The 22,505-nt window shown below is 35.9% G+C and overlaps 1 protein-coding gene across 7 annotated transcripts in view; it reads right to left on the bottom strand.

The window, feature by feature from the left end:
- Positions 1-17,248, bottom strand: part of LOC142354453 (uncharacterized) — a 70,462-nt gene extending 53,214 nt beyond the window's left edge. Inside the window, exons 1-4 of one of the 7 annotated variants that reach the window (XM_075406754.1) lie at positions 17,025-17,248; positions 16,915-16,959; positions 16,740-16,838; positions 16,383-16,414 (exon numbers count right to left, since the gene is read on the bottom strand). In XM_075406754.1, the coding sequence (XP_075262869.1) occupies positions 16,383-16,414; positions 16,740-16,838; positions 16,915-16,959; positions 17,025-17,199 (351 nt within the window). In that variant the 5' untranslated portion in view covers positions 17,200-17,248. The remainder of the gene's footprint in view (positions 1-16,382; positions 16,415-16,739; positions 16,839-16,914; positions 16,960-17,024) is intronic. The other 6 variants (XM_075406753.1, XM_075406756.1, XM_075406752.1 and 3 more) reach the window with 6 other exon arrangements.
- Positions 17,249-22,505: the final 5,257 nt, after the last annotated feature.

The raw sequence follows: 22,505 nt of genomic DNA, 5'->3' as shown, positions 1-22,505 counted from the left end.
TTTGAATTTTTTCTTTCCAGTTAGAACATTTCCAATTTCTGGTGCAGCTATATCAAGCAAATCAGCACCAACTCTTTTTGCTGCTGGGACAACATATCTCCTCAAGAATGGAATAGCTGTCCTCCCAATTGTTTGTGCTAACGCTCCGAATCCTCTTCCCCTCTGTCTTGAATAACCACGAAAATACGGTAAATCACTATCTGCAACCATTTTCTACAACTTTAAATCTAAAAATGATTGTCAGAAGTTTTTCTAAACATTAGTACCGCTCTTGTCACACCAACAGAGTTGAAAGGAACTTTTTCACCATAAGAGTCCCGGAGCTCGAGTTTTATGCTGTGGAATGAGTTTTTTAGAATTTTTTTAAATTGTAAGTTTGGAAAATTTTGATAATTCATGTATTGTCCCGTTGAGATGATATCTCCATTCTTAACTTTTGATATAAACGGAATGCATCGTAAAAGGGCAGCTTTTGTATCACCCACAATATTGTATTCAACAATATCACTATATATCATTAAGGTGTGTATTCGTAAAATGTCATAAGGAAACTTGGGAAAATGTGGACCACCACCACTCATGAAAACACCCATACCATAAACAGCTTCTTCGCATCCAAAGACATGACAAAGATCGGCACTAAAAATGACAAGTAAAGAGTTCTGATTTGGAAGACTCAAAGAAATTCGCTGTGTAATTTTGTTAACGTGTAACTTGATGGGCGTTTTTTCATATTTTTCACGTTCCTGAATTTTTCTATTCATTTCATTGACAATATCAGAGATCGAGGGGTATAGACCTGGATCAAGTGTGTAATAATCCGATGGTTTTGTATCTGGTGTTGCTTCATCTAGATAGAAGAATTTACCCTCTGTTATGTTTTGGTACATGGAAGGATACGACAGTTCTGTTATCGCTACCTCCCATTCTCCATCAAGATTAATTTGTTCAGGTAGAAAATTCGTGAAAGAACTTAGTGTATTGTTTGGGTAACAATCAAACGACGCATTGGAAACCAACTCAACAGTGAAAGAACTCATCTTTAAATGATACACTTTGAAAGCTCTTGTTCATAAAATTTACCTAGAATTTCATCACCTTGTTCTCCACAAAGGTTATAGGTTGGCGGTTTAAAAGTAGCAACTTTAACAATTTTGAATATTTCATTTGTGAACTGTGATTTATAACCTTTTCTGGATGGAATATCTTTTTTTGATATACGAACATTTTCACCAACTTTAAAACGTGGTCGTTTATATTGGTTAATTGGGTTTCTGTAAAAAATTGACAAAAAGTCTTTGTTTGTTATATTTTTTGGAGCTTTACCTGTTGAGCGATTAACTCTTGTGTTCATAGTTTTGACAAAGGAATCCATTTTTCTCATGTATTTATCACCATTTTCTTCCATATAGCGATAAATAATGTTTTTCAGGGATTTAATGGCTCGTTCTGCTACAGCAGCTTTCGTTTCACTTCTAGTAGAGTAAATTTTAATTTTCTTGTCCATACAAAACTTTTGAAACTCACCACTAAACTCTGTTCCCTGGTTAACCCATACTTTCGCGGGCATACTTTTTTTACGCAACATTTTTTTGAAAGCTACAACTGCATCGGTAGAGTACTTTGACTTCATTGGTTGCACACGAACAAAGCGAGAAAAGACGTCAACACATACTAATAAATACTTCACTCCATTATTAGTATCCGATAATTTATCCATAAAAGCTAGATCGAGACACCAGATCTCATTGATTCGCTTAGCAAATGCTGGTAATCTTTTGAAATGTCGTGTTGCATGACGATACTTTGTGTAGGAATCTTTACTGTGTAGAAAGTAGGCAACTTTCTTTTTGGATAACCCACTTGCCTTTTGTAGATTTTTAATTGATCCATATGCGGCTTTTCCATCTCTATACAGCCTTTGTAGCTTGGCTTTTTCAGATTTTGAAAGGAATCCAGCTCCCTCTGTCTTTGCTTTTGGCATCTTTGTTTATTACTTTTTGCGGATTTATTTCGGTAGCATCAAGTATTGTGTAATATATGTCGGGAAAATCAACGTTCTTTCTTTTTAATGCAAAAATAAAATCTGCAAAAGCTACTTCTGTATCTCTTCCATCTAATAAAATTGTGTCGTTGAGAGATAGCTTGACTCGCGGTGAATTCAAAATTTGATCTACAATTGATTCGTTCTTTAAAGATCTGGTTTTGTTGCTGATTTCCTTGTAATTAGGGTTCAAATGTGTTGGGACAGAAACTGGTTTCTGCTCAAAAGTGTCCAACTTTTTAACTTCTAATTTGAATTTTTGTTCGTAAAGGTGTTGAGGAATCAAAACAAACTGTTCCATTTCAAGACAATCGATTAATGATAGATGGTGTCAAAATTGATATGAGCTCTATTCCTTTTCGTGAACTTAAAATTGCTCTTCTTTTATTTATTCCGGTTCTTTTTAGCACGAGTTGATGAATTTCGTCTCTGTACTTTATTACGTCTTGTTTTTGTATTTCCTGTAGTTGTCCCCCGAGAAGGTTTACTATGCATTCGTTTAGAAACTGAATGAAATCTTTTGGACAATTTCTTAGGAACGATTTCTTGAAGTTCTGGGAATACGTTTGGAACGTTATCAGCGTAGAGAGATGTTGTGTGTTCATCGTACAAAAAAGTAATCTCTTGTTTCGTTTTAGGGAGGAAAAAAATAGTGGGAATAGAACCACTGTTTCTGCAAAATCTAAGAGAGTCGACTGTTTTCGGAGTTAGATCAATGAGTAAGTGACCATACGGGATTGAAGTAGCTTTTGTATACCAATCTTTTAATTGTGATCCTAACCCGAGCTGTTGACTAAGAGTGTTAATCTGGAGAACATCTCTAGGAGACTTGAATAAAACTATATGAGTATTTTGTAACTCAATATCTCTTCCCAACCTACTCTGATGAAAAAGATTATGCTTTATATATATTGTACTAAGACCTTTGTGTCTTCCAGCTGTCGCGATTTTAACAAATTCTTTCGAGCTTGAGATTTCTTCACAAGAATCATCAAAAATCAGCAAATACTTTGTTCCATTATTGGGTAGACTCTGAATGAACTCAAAGTCAACTCCTTGAATAAATTGAATGTTTTTAATGTTTTTGGACATTAGACCGTAAAGTGATTGATAATGTTGATAAAAATAGTAAATTTTATCAAAATCGGGTTGAAAAGTTCCAATAATTAGCCAATCATGGATAAGATGAGATTTTCCAGACCCGCTTGGTCCCACCAATGAAATAAAAATGCGTTCCTTAGTAGAGATTATTTTGTTCATAGTTTAGGAGAAGGTAAAATATAACCGACTGTACTAGATAAGATAGCAATCCAAACTGTTGTTTCTTCACAGGTTTCGGCAAGAGTTATTCTTACTATACAGCACGCTAATATTAACAAAATAACAAAAAATTGGGACAAAAAAACCACCAGAGATCTATTACAAGTCTGCCCAAAACATTTCCACGATTGTCGTTCCTGGTTATTATCATCAAAGACAAAATTACCTAAATTTAAACCGTTATCTGTATGCTCGGTCATTTATACCTTATTTTTAAGGGAAAATCAATTTTTTGAACTGGGAATGCAACTTCTCTCTGATTTCAAAAGTAGTAAAATAAAAATAATAAATTACAAAACGATCACAAATACAAATAGAAATTACAAATAGAAATTACAAATATTATACGTTATCAAAAAAATCCAGAGTCCAAGTTCCGTAAGCATAAGCTTTCTTCTCTGCACAGTGAAATGTCTTTTTGTGTCGATACGGATAATTGCTACAATCCCAGTCAGTATCCGAGTTATTGAGAAATTTGGAAACTTTTGGACAACCAAGATCATCTAGATTCTCCACATCTTTACACAAGTAATTTGAGAGAAGATTACACTTCTCTAACCCTTTTGCAAAGTATTCTGTTGTAGGTGAACAATGTTGGTGAATGATTGATGACAACTCAGTGTATTCCAGTTTTCCATTGTTCCAATTAATCCCATGTAAATTTTTAGTGTTCCATTTTGCTTGAAAAGTAGGTTTATAGTCTTTGGGTGGGAGGAAACTGTATCCCAATACAATTCCATCCTTGAAAACACCCAACTCCTTGACAATTTTCCAGTTTTCCCTTCCAAGCACTCAATATCAAACACAACGAGAGACATTCTTTTTTCTAGGTTGAATTATTACAAAAATGATTAGCAGTCTAGCATTTTGAAAATTTGAGGATGATAAAATTTAATAAAGACACAAAAGATTAACCCAGTTAAATGTCCCAAGAAACAGCTTGGAAAATTTGGTAACATGTAACAGTATCCTGGTCCCTTGTTTGTAGTTGCTTTAACCGCTCCAGCAGAATCGTGTAGTATAGCATGTAATCGAAAAACTTTCAATCTAGCAAAGAAAAAATCTAAAAAGGAATTTCCATAACCAATAAGTCCTCCATGAGGAAATTTTTGGTTAATTTCCTCCAAATTTATATTCTCGTCCCAAATTTTACAGGCCGCTAAAAAACAGTTTTTGCGTTTTTCATTTTCGGGAAACATTGAAAGGATGCTTCCGTAGCAATTGAATATGTTGACAAGAATGACAATATCCATCAACTTTGAGTTCCTTCATCCATGTCAATGCAAGTTTTCTTAAACTTTTCAATATAAGATAAAAGTGTAGGGAGATGCTCTAGTAAGTTCTCGTACTCTTCTTTTTTTAATTCAATATTTGTCAGAAAACTCCACTGATATCCGTTCCAACGATGTTGTGAAATGGTAACTTGTTGTTTATCTGAACGATATATAAGACTTGTTCTGCGTAATCCGTTGTGAATAACCCACTTAAATTCTGAAATTTGGGACTCTATGTCCAAATTTTCTAATTTGGGAAAATTTTGAGCTTCAAGAACAGTATACGAATATCTTTTAAGTTCGTAATGAAGTCTAACGTGAAAAACCTTTGATTTGTCTCTGAGACTCAAAAAAATGTTTCTTCAGCAACCAATATCCCAACTCATTCTCAGATCAAAGATTTTTAAAATGAAAAATTTATTGTAGAGAAGACAAGGACATATTACAAAATCACACAACAATTATTATTGAAATGTACATTGTTCAATGTTAGAAAAGTCATTCAAATGTTGAATCAGTTCCTTGAACTCGTCCAAAGTGTAGCTGACATAAGTCACCTGCTTGAACTCATTGTTTTCCTTGCGACAAAAGAGCCGAATCTGCACATAAATGGAGGCTGGATTCTCCTGAACGTATTGAATGAAGGTCACATATATTCGTCGATTTCGTCCTATGCTGACCTCTCTGACTTTGTGACATCGTTGCAGCACATCCTCCATACAAGGGTTCTTATCAAATTGAGTCGGGTGCTCACTCAGTTCCAACTCCCCATCCAGGATATTGTTCTTGAGGAAACAGAATTTCTTGAATTCGTAATCTCCTATTCGAAGTTGTTGGTACTTCTCAAATGTTCCAAAATTATCTTTTTTGAAGACTTGGAAAGTTGGTTCGGAATAATTTTGTCCGTTTTTAAAAATCTGGGACACAGTAAATCTCCCAAATCTTTTTGGGTCAGAACCAAAGTCTATATAAAATGGAACCGAATCAGTTCCAGTTTTAGGTTGAGAATCGGTAAACATAGACGGAGCACTCGAGTAAAACGGAGAGACTTGAGAGAGAGACATTTTATCAACTTAATGTGACAGAGAGAAATTAATTGAATGATTTGACTTGTAATTTTACTTCCTCTATTGTTTCCGATCACCTTTATTTGGTAATGATGTCATTATCCTACTTTCATTTCCAAATATGGAAAGTTCAATTGCGTCATTTTGCAAAAATTCCTTATAAGGAAACTTAGTCAGAAATTTTAAGTTGAGCAAACATTTGAACTAGAGCAGCATATTTATCTTGATGTCTAGCACGTCTGTGTTGCATTAGCGAGTAATAGTGTTTGAAATATTTAGAACAAGTAAAACAACGGATTTTTCTGAGTTGCTGTCTCTTGAACTGTGTCATTTTTCAAATGAAATTTTCGCTGTGTTTGAACTGAATTGCGTTATTTCCTTATACGGTAGTTTAAAAGAATCACTCCAAAATCACTTTGGTTACAGAATGGCAGCAGTTATGTGTCAAGTTTTACCTGACTTTTATAAAAAATTTTGTGAGAAAGCCTTGTTCATTTGCGTATCAGTTAAGGATTATAAACCTTACTTGCTTACTAGTGAATACTCTGTTGCGTCTCACAATTACACTTTTTGTCCTCTGAAAAATTGTTCTTATCACATAATTCTCATTTCATCTTCCATTAATGAATTACTCCAAAAATTGGATGATTTATCTTTTCAATATCAGACAGTGGACTGCTTATACACCTTATATAAACATCAGTTTTTCGGTCACACAAACGAAGAAGCAGGACTTGTTTTCACCCAATTGAAGAGAGCGGTACAACATAATTCGGAAAACAAATTTGTTGAAAAACTACCCAGCGTGTCTAAGAAGAGATTGAGTAGAAAAAAGTTCAAGAGACATCTACTGAGAGCTGAGCAAAGAAATGCAAGCACACAAACATTGAGATCATCCTTCTTCGACCGAATTCAGTCTCTTAAGAACTCAAAGTATGAGAGTGAATTAATAAAAATTGTTGATTGTTTACTAGATGGTCATGGAATAATTGATAACCCCATGTTGTACTTTGAAGTTAGAAAGTAATAAAGTGTTTGTACTAAAATGTTTTATTATTAGTGTATATTCTAAAAGTCGAAATTTGAAGTCGATTTGTTTGTTAAATGTCGAATTTTCACACAACATTTTTTGTTAAAAGTCAAAAATAGAACCTCAGATTTTTCATTAAAAATCAAAAATGTTACCAAACTGTGCGTGCAAAATGTGCAATTTTTTCTCATTTTTCTTAGTTTTACGGTATGATTTTAAGCAAAAAACATAAATTTTAATAATTTTTAAAATGACAAGTTTTGAATCTGTTCTTGCAGCTTAAAAATCGGATTTGTAACAGTAATTTTTTCTTAAAAATCGAATTTTTTCTCGACATTTTTTGTTAAATATCAAAAATAAATTCGACAATTTTCTTAAATATCAAAATTAAATTCGGTATTATTCTTAATTGTCGAAAAACAAATTTTCAATAATAACCAAGTACCTAAATTATCAAGTAACCTTTCGTGTTAATCTTTTATTCTGGAAAACTATAAAAAAAATTATAAAATTGAAAATGTAAATTTAATACGAAACACCCAAAAGGTATTCAGAAACTTTATTATTTTTACGAACAAATACAAAATAGTTTACAAAATTGAACATAGAAATCATTCAAAAAGAGTTTCAATAACATATTCTGGTAAGTTCTGAATTTCATTACCGAAACCTCTTTGTCGCTCAATTCTACCAGGTAGTTGAGTTGGTTGAACAGTGACTGGAGTATTAGGTACATCACTCAAAAAGATAGGGTTGTGAGCTGTTCCTTCCTCAATCGATGGGGTTGTCATCGAGGGTGTAGTTGACATGTCAGTAGATCCATAGTACTGCGCTGGATCAAAGTTTTCCAGATCGTTAAATGACGTGGTGGTACTAGTATCAGTACTCAACTCGCTATGTTCTCTTCTATGAGCTCTTGAAGCTATTTGGAGAAGATTATTTTCCACCTCCGGGCCTGATACCTCACCTACATCCGGTGTAGTGAACCAACTGTTTGGAATTTGCCCTTCCTCCCAAGGAAATGTGTACTGAATATTTCCAGCTACGTAGTTGGCAGGAAAATCAGACCCATTAACGTGAGGATAGTGGTGTCCACTGACAACAGCAACTTCGTGTCCCATCGCGTGAGTTCCGAGTTGATTCTCTGTGATTGGGACCTGTCCCTGATGATATGTATCAAACTGTTGTCGCTGGTGCTCAATAATGTGCCACACAGTAATGGGTAAGTGATCAGAGACTCATACAGTCCGTTTGATAAATCTCGAACTCCTATCCGAGCAATATCCTCAGTAAAAGAAAATGAGTACAGAAGGTTATTATTTTGAACGGTGAACTCCATTTTGGAATAAATGATAGAAGAGGTTTTTGTTAGAAAGTGATGAGAATGGATGAAAAGATTCTTGTCGAGAACGTGATAAAAGCAATCAGTGGAGAGAAAGTTATAAAGCAGCAAATTTCCTTTTTAGGAAGGGAACAGGATATATAAATTAGATTTAAACAAAAGTTAGAACTAAAGTAAGTATTTTTAAACAAAAAGAAAGTGAATGTTGGAGCTCGATAGCAGGATAAAATGTTGAGGAGTAGTTAGTATAATGTGAGAAAGTAGTGATGATGTTTTCAGAGAAGTTGGATCAAATGATAATGTCAAAATCAACAACCTCTATATATATAGTGTGCTCTGTCCAATCAGACAACAGTAACCAAAGATGGAAGATTTTATGAGAAAAAGTGACGTTTAGCTTGAAATTTCTGGACGAACTGAAATTCAAATCCAAATTTGGGTAAAATTTTCTAACAAGGTAGGAAGTGAAGGATACATACAGGTTTCCGACTATGCTTTTACCTAAAATGGTCTATTTAAGTTGAAATGAAGTGACATAATTTACCAAAAAAGTCAAGCTTTGATAAATTTTTTCCAATTCGTCAAATTTCAGATCAATCTCGGAAAATGTTCCATTTTTGGATTCAAATTTCTGTATATATACGTTAGGTAAACGAATTCCGAACCTGATCAGTACTCCCACTGCATTGTAGTCGTTGTAATAATGGAAGTACAAAGCACTCTGTAGTGAAGAAGTTATTGTTATTGGTTCTGGGAGAGGAACAAAGTTTGTTTGTGAAATATTTCTGTACTGTTCCAATATATCGGGGACGGAGTTCAAAATGAACAACAATTCGTATTTGCTTACATGCAATTCTGAGGATAAATCGAAAGACTGTTTCGCAATAAACTCCTCATATTCAAATTTTTTAATAGAGAACGTTGCATACTCAAGTCCTTTACTAAATCGGATTATTCTGTTGGATTTTGTGAAAATGTCCAAAAAACTGTAAAAAAGTATGAATCTACATCAATTTCGTCAATTTTGTATGAATCAGGTATACCTTCTTTTCTCTTGTAAATCTTCTCCAATATTTGTAAGTGGTTTTTGATCAACATGTTTCACAAATGAGTAAAATTTCACGTATTAATCTATTAAAATAAAAAAATGTTAAAAGAGAGAATGAGATAAGCAAAACGATATCATTAACTTTTACAACAAGTTTCTTAATACTAAAATTTGATTGGTTTGTAGTTTGTAATATAATCTCGTTAACGTCAATTGTATATAAGTTATCTTCAATTAAAGTAGGAGTTTTCTTCTCTAATGTTTTAATATTATTGTAAAAACACATTTAGTGTTTTATCGATGAAATTAGAAAATTAGTTTGTTTACAATAATATTTGTATTCTCTAAGTGAGCAAACATCTGACAGATAGATTTTGTTAAGAAGTCTGTTTTCTGTTTTGGGATGAATAGTATTGTTTTGTAAAAAAGTAACACAAATCAGCAATATGACAAATAAATATAACTTAAGATTTCCGATTTTCCTCCAAGGAATAAGGTTACACATTTTTGATGTTTTCTGGATTTAAATACAATGTATAATGTAACACTGTGACTGCTTCGTAGGAAGTTCTTGAACTTTCGTATTGCGTAATGTTATTAAAAATAGAAATTTCGTCATTTCCTTATATGGAAATAATTAGTCATAAAAGTTATTCTAACTAAAAGACTAAAAATTGTATTCATTCTCACTTTGTTATCAGATACAGTTGCTCGGCAATTTACATAAAATTTATTCAATTTATTTTGGATCACAACAATACAATGCCTTCTCTTGATAGAAATCTACCTGTCAAATGCTCAAAGTGCGAGAAAATGGTTGTCAAGCAGCAAATGGCTCGACACAAAAAATCGTGTGATAGTGGGACTTTAAAATGTCCCAAGTGTCCACATTTCTACACAAAGAGGAAAGAGGACTTGAACTACCACCTTGCTAAGCATCACGCTCCTCAAGAAAAGAAGCTTAGTACAGTGTGCACTATATGCTTGGAGGAATTTCCAAGTTTTTATTCTCTTCAACAACATAAGAGACGGAAACACGGAACATCGACCAAAGTTGGAACCAAATCCAGCGAAAGCTTGAAAGAAGTACTAGAATCGGAAGAATTGGATAGGAACAACGAACAGTTACAGCAGGAACTTAGTGCCTGTCAACACTTCTTTGACAATACTGAGATGGAGAATGGGAGACATAGAGTATTCAATTTTAAATTGTCGAGACTTGATCCCAGCGAAATTAATGAAAAACTGAAGGAAGTGTTTGAAAAGCTTAACTGTGCTGCAAAAATAAATTTATCCCTGGGATTTATTTTACGAAATGTTGACACAGACGAATACCGATACTTTTATGCTCATGCGAACAACACCTTCTTTGAGAAGTCTCATTTACTTTGTTCTAAGGGAGACTTAGTCTCACTTCAGGATAGAGTAGAGAAATTGGATTTGATTGAGACTTGTGCTCAAGAAAGGGCAAACACAAAATGGCGGTATGCACTAACTACGAATGTAACAGTTTTCTGTGCTCTTCTCAACAATATCACAATGGGATGTTTAGATGCTGTTATACCTGAACAGTTGTTGAAGAGAAACGATGTAAATTGTCTTGTTACGAATGGATACGGAGAAACCTACAAGGACTACCTTTGCTTGTTTAGAGCTGTGGCTGTTCACTTGTATGGATCAGCTGAGCTGGAAACAAACGCAGCTAAGTTGTTCAGTGACTTTCTCCACGAGTCTGGTCATGACGCAATTAACTTTAGAGGAGTGTCAATGGATCACCTTGTGTTTGTTGAAAATGCTATAAAACACAACATTTTCATTTATGACATTGACATTGAGGACGGGGATTTTGTAGGTGAACTTGCCAGAAGAAGTATTGAGATGTACGAGAACAACATTAATCTACTGCGCTACAACAACCACATTTGCTATGTTGATGATATCAACACGTTTTTCAAACGATTCCGCTGTCCTAATTGTGATACCTTTATTAAGCGTGCTGGTAATTTCCACCGTCACGTGAAATCTTGTAAAGATAGGATACAGCACATTTATCCGAAGAGTGTTTACATTTTGAGAGAAACTTTGTTCGATAAACTTGACGGTTTTGGAATTGGATATGAGGAAGAACAAAAACTGTTCAAAAACTTGGCTGTATTTGACTTCGAATCAATCTGCGTTCCATCTAATGAACTAAAAGATACCAATACAACTACTTGGATAGGAAAACATGAACCAATATCTGTGTCAATTTCCTCTAATTTATTACAAGAACCTATTTTCCTTTGCAACAGAGACCCCAAGACACTGATTGTATCTTTTGTTGAAGCATTAGAAGAATTAGCTAGCAGAAGTAAAGCAGAAATGTTGCAAAAATTTTCCTCAATTGAAAATGCAATTAAAAACAGAGTAAGTTCTATTTTCGAGAAGCTAAATGGAAGGAAAGATGAGAGTACTCCAATGTTTGAATTTCAATATATCGAAGAAGAAGAAATTGATATGTCGACTCAATTCCTCCAAATTCAGAAAAATCAACTTCTCGAACTACAACAACATTTTGAACGTTATGTCAGCATTTTACCTGTATTTGGATTCAACAGCGGGAAATATGATCTGAATCTTATCAAGTCTTATTTACTACCCTACCTCATTCACGAGCGCGATATTCAACCAACGGTTATTAAAAAAACTAATCATTTTGTATCCTTTAAATTTGGCGATGTTCAGTTTCTCGATATTCTAAACTTTCTTGGTGGAGCAACATCACTAGATTCGTTCCTCAAAGCTTACAAGACAAATGAGACCAAAGGATTTTTCCCTTATGAATGGTTCGACTCACCAAACAAATTGGATGTAACTTTCCTACCCCCTTACGAATGTTTCTTTAGTAAGTTGAGAGATCACAATCCCTTGGAAAAAGAATTTACGGATTTCACGAAATTGTTGAATAGTGGACTTTCCCAACAGGAGGCTCTGAAAAAACTTAGGTTGAAGGTAGTGTCCCCCTCGGGATTCGACAACTACAATTACCTGGAAAGTGTGTGGGAGCACGAACAAATGACAACTTTTCAAGACTTTGTCAGGTGGTATAATAACAAAGATGTTGTCCCGACACTAGAAGCGATGCAGAAAACGATGGAATTCTATCATAACAAAGGGATTGATATGTTAAAACTGGGTTGCACACTACCTAATTTAGCAAATATTTGTCTACACAAATCAACTAATAGCAAATTCTATCCTTTCGTTGAAGCAGACAAAGATTTACATGATAAAATACGCGAAGATATGACCGGTGGTCCCTCTATTGTGTTTACTAGAAAAGCAATTGTGGATCAAACCTCCATTCGAAACACAGAAAACATTTGCAAATCAATTGTGGGTATAGACGCCAGTCAACTTTACCCCTTCTCAATGTGTCAAGAAATGCCCACTGGACTTTACACTAGATGGGAGTTTGATTCAGACTCTCAGAAGTTTAAAGCTAGACAAAATAAATCGAGGAAATTTGAGAACATGGTTATGTCGTACCTACAATCTCAACGTCCTAACTGCACTATTGAAAGCTACTACACAACTGGAACTCAGAAAAAGATTGATTGTTTTAATGTAGACGGATTTTGTGCTCACTGTAAAACTATTTTTGAAGCAATGGGTTGTTATTTTCACTTTTGTGCATGTCAGGAAGCAAGAGCAAGCATGTCAGAGGAAGAGACTCAGAAAGGATTAAAGAAACGGGAATACGATGAACTAAGACGAGACTATTTGCGAAACAAAGGATATAAAGTCGTTGAGATATGGGAATGTAACTGGTGGGAAACTGTCAAAGGTGATGAATCTGTAAAAATTCACGTGAGAAACAATTTCCCATTCAAGCTACCTCTGACTCAAGAATCTCTACTTACAAAGATAAGAGAAGATAAACTATTTGGTTACGTTCAGTGTGATCTCGAAGTTCCAGATGGGTTGAAATACAAGTTCTCGAACTTTCCACCAATCTTTAAAAACTTTAATGTTAGTCGAGCAGATATTGGTGATTATATGAGGGATTATGCAATTGATAACGATTTACTCAAGCAACCGCAACGCATGTTAATTTCAAGCTTCAAGTTGGAGAATGGAACAGTCATAACACCATTACTCAATTTTTACCTTAGTCTTGGGCTAAAATGCACCAAAATTTATCGCTTCGTTCAGTACACACCCAAAAAATGCTTCAACAATTTTGTCCAATCGGTTGTTGATGCTAGAAGAGTTGGAGATGAAAATCCTGAATCAAGCGTTGTAGCAGAAACAATGAAATTGTTAGGGAATAGTTCCTATGGTTACCAAATCATGGACAGAAGCAGACATACAGAGACAAAATACTTGAAAGATGAAAAGACACACAAAGCTATCAACGGGAAATTGTTTAAGAGACTTAACAGTGTGTCAAAAGACCTATACGAAGTTGAACTTGTAAAATCAAAAATTGAGCACCGTGAACCGATAATAGTCGGCTTTTTTATACTTCAGTACGCAAAATTACGTATGTTGGAGCTTTATTACAATTTTTTTGATAAATTTTGCGATGTCGACACGTTCGAAGAGTTAGAAATGGACACTGACTCCTTATACTTAGCTCTAGCGCACGATAATTTGTACGATTGCATTCGTCCATCTAAAAAAGCAGATTGGGAAACTCTGAGGGAACACGATTGTGATGATTCTTTCAAAGCTGATGCTGTACAAAATTTCTTCCCTAGAACTTGTTGTGATAAACATAAAAAGCACGATAAGCGTGAACCAGGTCTGTTCAAGGAAGAATTTAGATGTACTGAAATGATTTGTCTCTGTAGCAAAACATATTGTTGCTACGATGCCAAATCGGATAAGTACAAATTCAGCAGCAAAGGACTGAACAAACGAACATTGGAAGAGACCGGAGATGGACCATTGGAAAAATATCGGCGAGTGATGGAAGAAATCATCAATTTAACATCTACAAATAGAGGATTTCGGACAATCAACCACTGCGTCGCTACCTATGAACAAACAAAGAAAGGACTCTCATATTTTTATCCTAAACGAAAAGTGTTATCTGATGGAATTCATACTGTACCCCTGAACTTGTAATTTATTGAATCAATTTTCGTATTGTGAGCGCTCTCTGTTGTGTTTAAAATTACTTATAATGTACTTGATTAATACTGTGTCTGTATTTTTGTACCTTCATAATTCATTCTTTTAAAAATTTTCAATTTTCTCAATTTTAGTGGATATAACTGACCTTAATACATTGCGGCGGCTATACCTAATCTTAATACATTGCGGCGGCTATACCTAATCTTAATACATTGCGGCGGCTATACCTAATCTTAATACATTGCGCTGGTTATACCAATAAACATGTTGAAATTTACTGCGAGGGGAATTATCCGTTAATTCCCGCTACCTGTACAATTTCCCGCCTGTACAATTCCCCGCCTGTACAATTCCCGTGCGCGCTGCCTGTACAATTCCCCGCCTGTACAATTCCCTGCGCGGAAAGGCCAATGACCGGCTCCCAAAAATGCGGCTGATCTACTCACACTATACTACTAATACCCTGGTCCCTATACTTAATCTTAATACGTTGCGGCGGCTATTCCTAATCTTAATACGTTGCGGCGGCTATTCCTAATCTTAAAACGTTGCGGCGGCTATACCTAATCTTAATACATTGCAGTGGCTATACCTAATCTTAATACATTGCGGCGACTATACCTAATCTTAATACATTGCGGCGGCTATAACTAATCTTAATACATTGCGGCGGCTATTCCTAATCTTAATACGTTGCGGCGGCTATTCCTAATCTTAATACGTTGCGGCGGCTATTCCTAATCTTAATACGTGGCGGCCGCTATAACTAATACGTGGCGGCCGCTAATCTTAATACATGTACGCCTATACCCTATCTTAATACATTAGTGTAGACCCTCTCTCAAAAATTACTCCTATACCCTATCTTAATACATGGGGTCTACACCCCCCCCCCCCCGGGGTGACTTGCTCACCCTATTACTACTACTAGCTGACAAGGATGCCGTAAATTGAGCTAAGGTTTGGCCGTGGCCTTAGAGGCACGGCCAACGTTACCCTCATTTTAGCTAGCGACAAGTGGGCGTATCATTTATGTTTGCTCGCAATAATTGTCTTGGCAGTTAATTCTTTTAATGTGCTAATTTTGATTTTGTTGGCTAATTTTTACGCAGGCATATATCCTAACACCGTTATTTAGTCTTGACTCACTATTGGATATCAAGGAAACATTACATGTACGCTGATTTACGCAAATAGCAACAATGCATTTGATTGCGTTGAAGTTTTAATTGAATAATTTCGAAATTCAAGGAAAACTGTATTAATTCGAGACTTCTTGTTTCAAGATCTCGTGCTGTATTAAATTCGTTCCTAAGAGGGCAAACTTTACAACGTTATTTTTTGTCAACTATCATTATAATCGATTTGTAAGTGTTAAAAGAAGATAGCACTGAAACAGCGATGAGACAGAACAATAGATTTGAAAAGAGTCTTCGGACGCCATCTTTTGAAACATAAAGTGACTAACGTCCGACAATTTTTTCTCGAAAGACAGATGGCACAACTTAATTCAAGGGCCTGTAGCCTAGATAATTTCTTCTTTGAGTGCAAGAAGTGGCGATCCGTGAGGGATTCGAAACTCGACCTCCGGAGCTCGACAGACGCATTCACTATTCGGCAATCAGGACCTTGATTTTCTCTCTTCCAATCGCTTTTATTTTCGCAACAAGCTGTACTTCGTAGTAAAAGCAAATGAGATCACTCAAAAATGAAGAAGACAACCCCCAAAAAGTCACTTCAGAATTCAAAGAAGGTTCTCGATCAAAATCGAAAAAACGGTCAGGCAAAAATTCTGCATAAAAACGACACACATTTAAAATCATTACCTCAAATTTTCGATTAAGCGTAGTTAATATCTTCATTTCACTATATTTTGTCAATTCATCAAGAATCAATCTCGTTGAACATAACTGATTATTAATTTTTTTTTCATTTTTTAGATCATTATTTCTGCATCCTTCAATCAAGATTAATTTCCTTTGATCAGGTTTAACTAACATACTTTTCTTCTAGTGATCAGATTTAACTAACAATTAAAAGCTGTCATCTGCGAACTATATTTTCAACATAAAATCATTATCATAAAGAAACGAAAACTTCTTCACCATGATTGACTTCAATTTAAAAGCTACTTACATTACTGGAAGCTGAGTTAGAGTCTCGTTTGGCTGAAACAAAAAAGCATTTTGGCAAAAATCAATCAATAGTTTGACATCATGCGGACACCAAATGAACTCAAAGAAGTACAGGCAGGTTATGACAAAACCGAAAGTCATAAGTTATTATTTGAATGCTCATACAAGTTTGAAATTTAACTTTAATCGAAGTTCAATTGACATTACTTTAAAAAATAAACTGCCGTTTATTAAATACAGCTCACACAAATCAACAATACACGGAAGCATGCAGTACGCCGACGAAACACAAGACAAACGTGGTTCCACGGAACATTTACATCACAACTAAAAGTGCTGGTTTCATTTGGTAACTGACCTGTTGTATTCGTATTAGTTTCAATTGTTAAAGCTTGAGAAAAGCGTTTTTGCTTGTTGCTCAGGCACGAATTGTTATTAGTATCATCGGCTGGAGGCACTTAAGAAAACAAGTAACAAAAATTAACATACCGCCCGTAGAAACTACATTAACAGCATATAAAATTTTTACGTACCTGGCTTAGGAGCTTCGGCAGTAGGAATTTCGATGGAATTGATGCCTAAAATCGGTAAAATTGTCTTTAAAAAAGAAGCAACGTTCACAATTGAGAAAATGTTACCGTACCATCGACGCAAACTCGCACGATGCCAATTTTCCTCAAAGGATTGTCAATGCTTTTCTTCGCTAGTGTTTCTAAATGAGATACAGCTGACGGCGGAATTTTGATTCGCAGGTTAACAGTCGATGTATGACCATTGGTTTTATTTTCTAACCCTATCGGGTTAGAGTGAACTGGCATATTATCTATAAAATAGTCCGTTAGTTCAAAGCCAAAGGAAAACAACCTAAGGCCGAAATAGCTACAAAACAGGCCTGCAAGCTGCAAGACCTGCAAAACTGCAAAGTATAGATATTTTCCCTTTATGCCCCAAGAAACTTAGTGGTTGGATGCACGCGTTTACGATAATTGCTTCAAAATTCGCTCGAGAGCAATGCTGTTGTTTGAATTCTCAGCTAATGCTGAAGGGATTTTCTCCCGGGTTTAGTCCCAAGACATTGGCCCTTTATTTCTGCATGTTGGACAATCAAATGCCAATAATAGTAGTGAAGTCTTTAGGGATATACCATGGGTTTTCACCCTATATGTCATTAGTGAGTAAGTTTGGAATGTTGGTTACAGTTCGTGCATTGGCAGAGTATCCTCCAGGTACATAGATTGGCTTCGTTGAACTTCGAAGAATTTCCAAAATTGCTGTGTTATTCGTGCTTTTCTGTTTTCTTCCGTTGTTAAGTCGATATGTTTACTCAGAATGTTGTGCAGTGAGAGAGAGAGTTTAGGCTTCTGTGGGTCTTTCCACATGGGTTTGCACCCTTCATATAACGACTGAGCTGAGCTTCTGCACCGGGTTACAATGTCCACAGCTGCAGTTGAAAGCCCAGGAACATAAGTTGACTTCCGAATAACTTTTGATGAAGTAGTTCCATTATATTTTTGTTAAATATTTCTTATCAATTTGATCCAGATCGACGTTCCCTACTTTTCGTATTATATTTAGTAAATAACTGGTTCTTTTCCAGAAGTTTTCATCAGCCTTCCTTGTTCTTGTCTTATTAATTGTTATTAGCTCGTTTTGACGTGTGCTTAACAACCCTTCATTATTGTTTGTTTTAATGGGTATTTTTATATTGTAAGATCCTTTAAGCAGTGAGATGAATATTAATAGATCATGCAATTCAAAGTAACATGACAAAGGCAGCAACTTCAGTGTGGTCAGTCTTTGCTTGTAACTAATTTCCCAGTTACTGATTATCCACGACGTTGCTTTTCTTTGAATGCGCTCGATGTCTTTCCTTTCAGTCTTATTCGCGAACCAAGCTTGTGAGGCATAACTTATGACTGGTATAACGTAGCCGACATATGCATTGAGTTTTTGTTGTTTGCGATGCAAGGTTTGATATGTTTCGTTTTAGGAAATAAAACGCTTTCCAAGCTTTGCTACAACGTTTCTTTATATTCGCTTTCCATGATAACTTAGTAGCCATAATTATACCTAGATCTTTTTGCTCGCTTTTATTTGAGAGAGTTTTAGAGTTAAGTATAAAGGAGTGCCAGTTTTTTTCGTTTACTTTAATCGGCAGGATGTGACATTTGCTTTCATTGAGTTGCATTTTGTTGTTATGGCACCATTTTTTGATTTTTTCCAGGTCACTTTGTATATTTGCTGGATTTGTTAATACAAGCTTGAAATCATCTGCGTATCCAAACGCAGAGCATTTTGATGTTTGTTGTGGAAGATCGTTTATATATATTATGAAAAGTAGGGGACCTAGGAGAGATCCTTGGGGGACACCACTGGTTACTGGTACAGTTTCAGATTCCGAGTCATTTACTTTCACGTATTGTTTTCTATTTGATAGGTAACTGGTTACAATCTTTAAGAAATTTCCCCCTACACCCAGGTTCTCCACTTTGTTAATCAGAAGATCGTGAGGAACTGTATCGAACGCTTTTTTGAAGTCAGGGTAAAGTACAAGATTTCGTTTTTTTTGGTCGAAATCATTATACAACAGGTCTAGGAAAAGCATCATCTGGGTTACTACTGATCTATGCCTTCTAAATCCGTGTTGTGATTCTTCTAGCTCTGTCTTGACAATTTCATATAGTTCGTCGAAAATTACTTTTTCTAATACTTTTGAGACGCTACATAAAAGACTAATAGGGCGGTATTGTTCAATCATTGCCCGATTCTCATCCTTAAATATTGGTACAACTTCACTGATTTTCCAGAAGGATGGAAAAAAGCCTTTGTTCAAGGCAGTTTTGAAAATCAGAAAAAGTGATTCGTTTCAGCAGTGTTCCGTTTCGTGTCCAGAAGTTATCGGACACAAGATACAATAGCCAGGTACAAGGATTGAGCTCCGAATAGTTTCTTTCGATGTAACTCTGCATGATCGACAAAATTCGTCTCTTCAGTCCAGTTTGGTTTAAGATATCGAAGCTGTTTCTTGTCTCGTTCACTAGTCTTCAAGTCGTGAAGATGAATTCAACCCGCGACTTCCCAGTTCTGGATTTAGTTAGCTTGAACATTTATCTTTTCCGATTGGTGAGTGTTTTTGGAGGCAGTTTGATGTACTGGTTGTATGTGCTCTGATGGATGTCGGAGAAGTATATCGTTCATTTGTAAAAACACCGTATTGGTAATAAATTGAGTAGCCGTAGGCTGTTTTCATAGGACTCATTAGAAGAACCAATAATCCACATCACTCTTCGGCTCTGAAGAGATTCTAGAAAGTTTCATTTCTTTTGAGACGGCGCAGATTGAGCCATGGATCAAAACTGGGAGAATTAGTGATTTACAGAGCACTACTTTCAGTAAATTCTCATGTGCGATATTTCAATACAGAGTACAAAACTTTGTTTTCTTTTTGAGTCGTTGGTCGAAATGACTATTCCAAGTTAGGTCAGATGTAACTAATACTCCAAGATTTTTGATGTTTTTCACGCTAGAGTGGAGTTTGCGAGTGAGAGATTCATGTTTTTACCGCGGAATTTTAGTTCAGTGCATCTGTTGATAGCCTTGTAAAACACCATTTTTGACGTTAATTTTGGTGGAGATGTTATTACCAACGCATACGGCCAAAAGCTTCAGAACGTCGATGTAAAAACCACATCATCTTCCGGGTAACCATTCAACGCAAAGTGGATACTCTGTATAAACGAGGGCTTGTTTTCAAATATTCACGAAGAAATTCTCGGATTTTGGATTTGGAAACGGAAATTCGAGATTTCAGGGTTTTGACACTTGATGTCCTACATGTTGAAGTTTTATTAGGGCGAGAATATAGAAATGAAATAGCTGTTTAACATGTCTTCTTTTTCTGCTCCACTCTCTCTAACTTCATGACCATTTGACATTTTCTTCGGTAATAAAGCCCATTCCTTCTAGTGTCTCAACTGTATGAAAATAATTTTAGAATCTCTGGCTGCCAGGATACTTTCCTGATAATGAGTTCTGTTCTATTCACATTGTTGTTGAACTATGTCTCGCAAACTTGCAACAGCTTTCTTACGGCAGGACGTCGGTTTAATGATGAGGAGTCCTTCTTGTGTCCGCAATTTTTTCAGCAAATTAGATGTAGAGGGATGGATGCACGGTGGCAACTGTTGACGTTGTCTTCTCCCAATCTGGACACGTCTTGAGACCAATTTTTTTATTATTGTTCAAGTGCATGATACATATTGTTGATATTAGTGAAAAACGTTGGGACAAAAGGCTATCATTCCATTAGTTTGGTTATTTTTTGTAGTTTGCTTTATGGAGGTTTCTTGCAGTTGCCACTACACTATTCAACGGTTGGCATGGTACTTCAAGAGCAACGTTGGTAGCTCTGTGGTCAGTGCAGTCGTGTTTCGTTGAAGTTTCCGTAAACTTCTGCAAATGTATTTCATCCTCTGTGATATCCTAAGTCGAGTATGTTTGAGTGAAGTGTGGGAAACTCTAGGGCTGGTTGCAAAAGTTTTTTGTCAAAGATCTCAAATATTTTGTTTTCTTCGGGCCTTGTGTACCGCAAATGTTCCAATTGACCGTAGACAGATTAAAGTTTCCAAAAATTAGCCTTGGCTCAGTTTTTAGCATGCTTTCGATGATAAAAAACAAAATATCTGAATTTAAAAAACGTAACCGACTAACGTCGGTCACTAACCGAATTGCTCTCAAACGACTGGCGGGATGTGGGTTTTGTTGTTAGTTAGTTATGTTTTAGTGAGGCTAGCTTGAGCATAAATGAGAGGGCGTGAGGTGAGCGGAGCGCTGGGGCAACAAAGGGCATGCCAACTGTGGAGGAGGTCTTTGACTGCACGAGGCACTTACGGCCTGAACAATGTGGGTTTTGGTGTGTTGTGTGTGGTCAACTTCAAAGAACAGCCCTTAACACCATAAATATAAGTCTCCAATACAGTTTCTGCGAATTGCATACTTGGCGACTCATGGGTTGAAGGGATCTAGGAGCACTTAATGCCATCTTTGCGCTACGATTTAGGAGCAATTAAAATTAAAAAGACTTATTGAGGGAGTTTATGAAAAACTCTTTCAATAACTCATTTTGAAATTTTGTCCTGATTTTTTCCGTTTGTTGCTCCTCTCCGCACCAGATGAGTAGGTGCATATTATATTCATCTCCCAGACGCATTTGCCATATTTTCACAAAGATTTACTATGTAATGGCACGTGCTCTTAAACTGGGGGATGCAAAACGTACTGGGGGCACAAACGGAACAGATCTCCCAGTGGAGTATCCAAAATATGAAACTGTCAAATCAGCAACTTAGAACATCAAAAGATTTGCGCCTGGGAGCGAGTTTCGTCTTTCGTATTTCAAAAGCGCATGAATATTTTATCGCAGATCATTTTACTTGCAGAGCACAGGGATAATCCATCGAACTGTAGAGGCCAAAAAACGGAAAGCAACAAACAATATAGAATTGACAGAGAAAGAATATTTTTTGCAGCCTGTAGCCCTTGAGTTGAAAATAGTTGCCAAATTCTACATTGACCCACAGGTGTTTAGATATAATATCGGAACCAAAGGTATTCAAGCCTAGCATAAAACATCAGTTCTCTGCAGTTTTCTCTAAAAGGTGTCCTGTGATTCCTTTTTCGTCTGCAGATATGTGCTACATTTTGATTTAAATTAAGTCTTAAGCTTCTATTACTACTACTATTTCTAATACTATTACTACTACTACCCCAACAATTTGATAAAACAATTCTTGGCTTCAGTGCGTATACCCTCTGTATTTGAACCGAGTCATCTCTATAGAACAGAAAACAAATGAAACGATTGATTTACACTTGTACCACAGAGGACAGATAATTATCTATTGTGGGATATTACAGTGGTGGACTCACTTGCCACTGCTTGCCTCGAGCTGGTCGTCAATCCGGGCAAAGCAGCTTTACAAGCCAAAAAACTGAAAACAACAAAAAAAGACAATTCGTCGACAAAAGCTATTTCTTTCAGCCTATAGCTTTTGAGATGCAAGAAGCTGCCAGGTCCTCCATCGGACCTCTTCTCAGAGACCTTTGCAAAAGGCTCTGCGAAATA

This window comes from Convolutriloba macropyga, chromosome 15 (genome assembly GCF_964194025.1).
Source record: "Convolutriloba macropyga chromosome 15, txConMacr16.3, whole genome shotgun sequence".
Classification (NCBI taxonomy): Eukaryota; Metazoa; Xenacoelomorpha; order Acoela; family Convolutidae; genus Convolutriloba; species Convolutriloba macropyga.
This window is presented reverse-complemented; position numbering and strand designations above follow the sequence as displayed.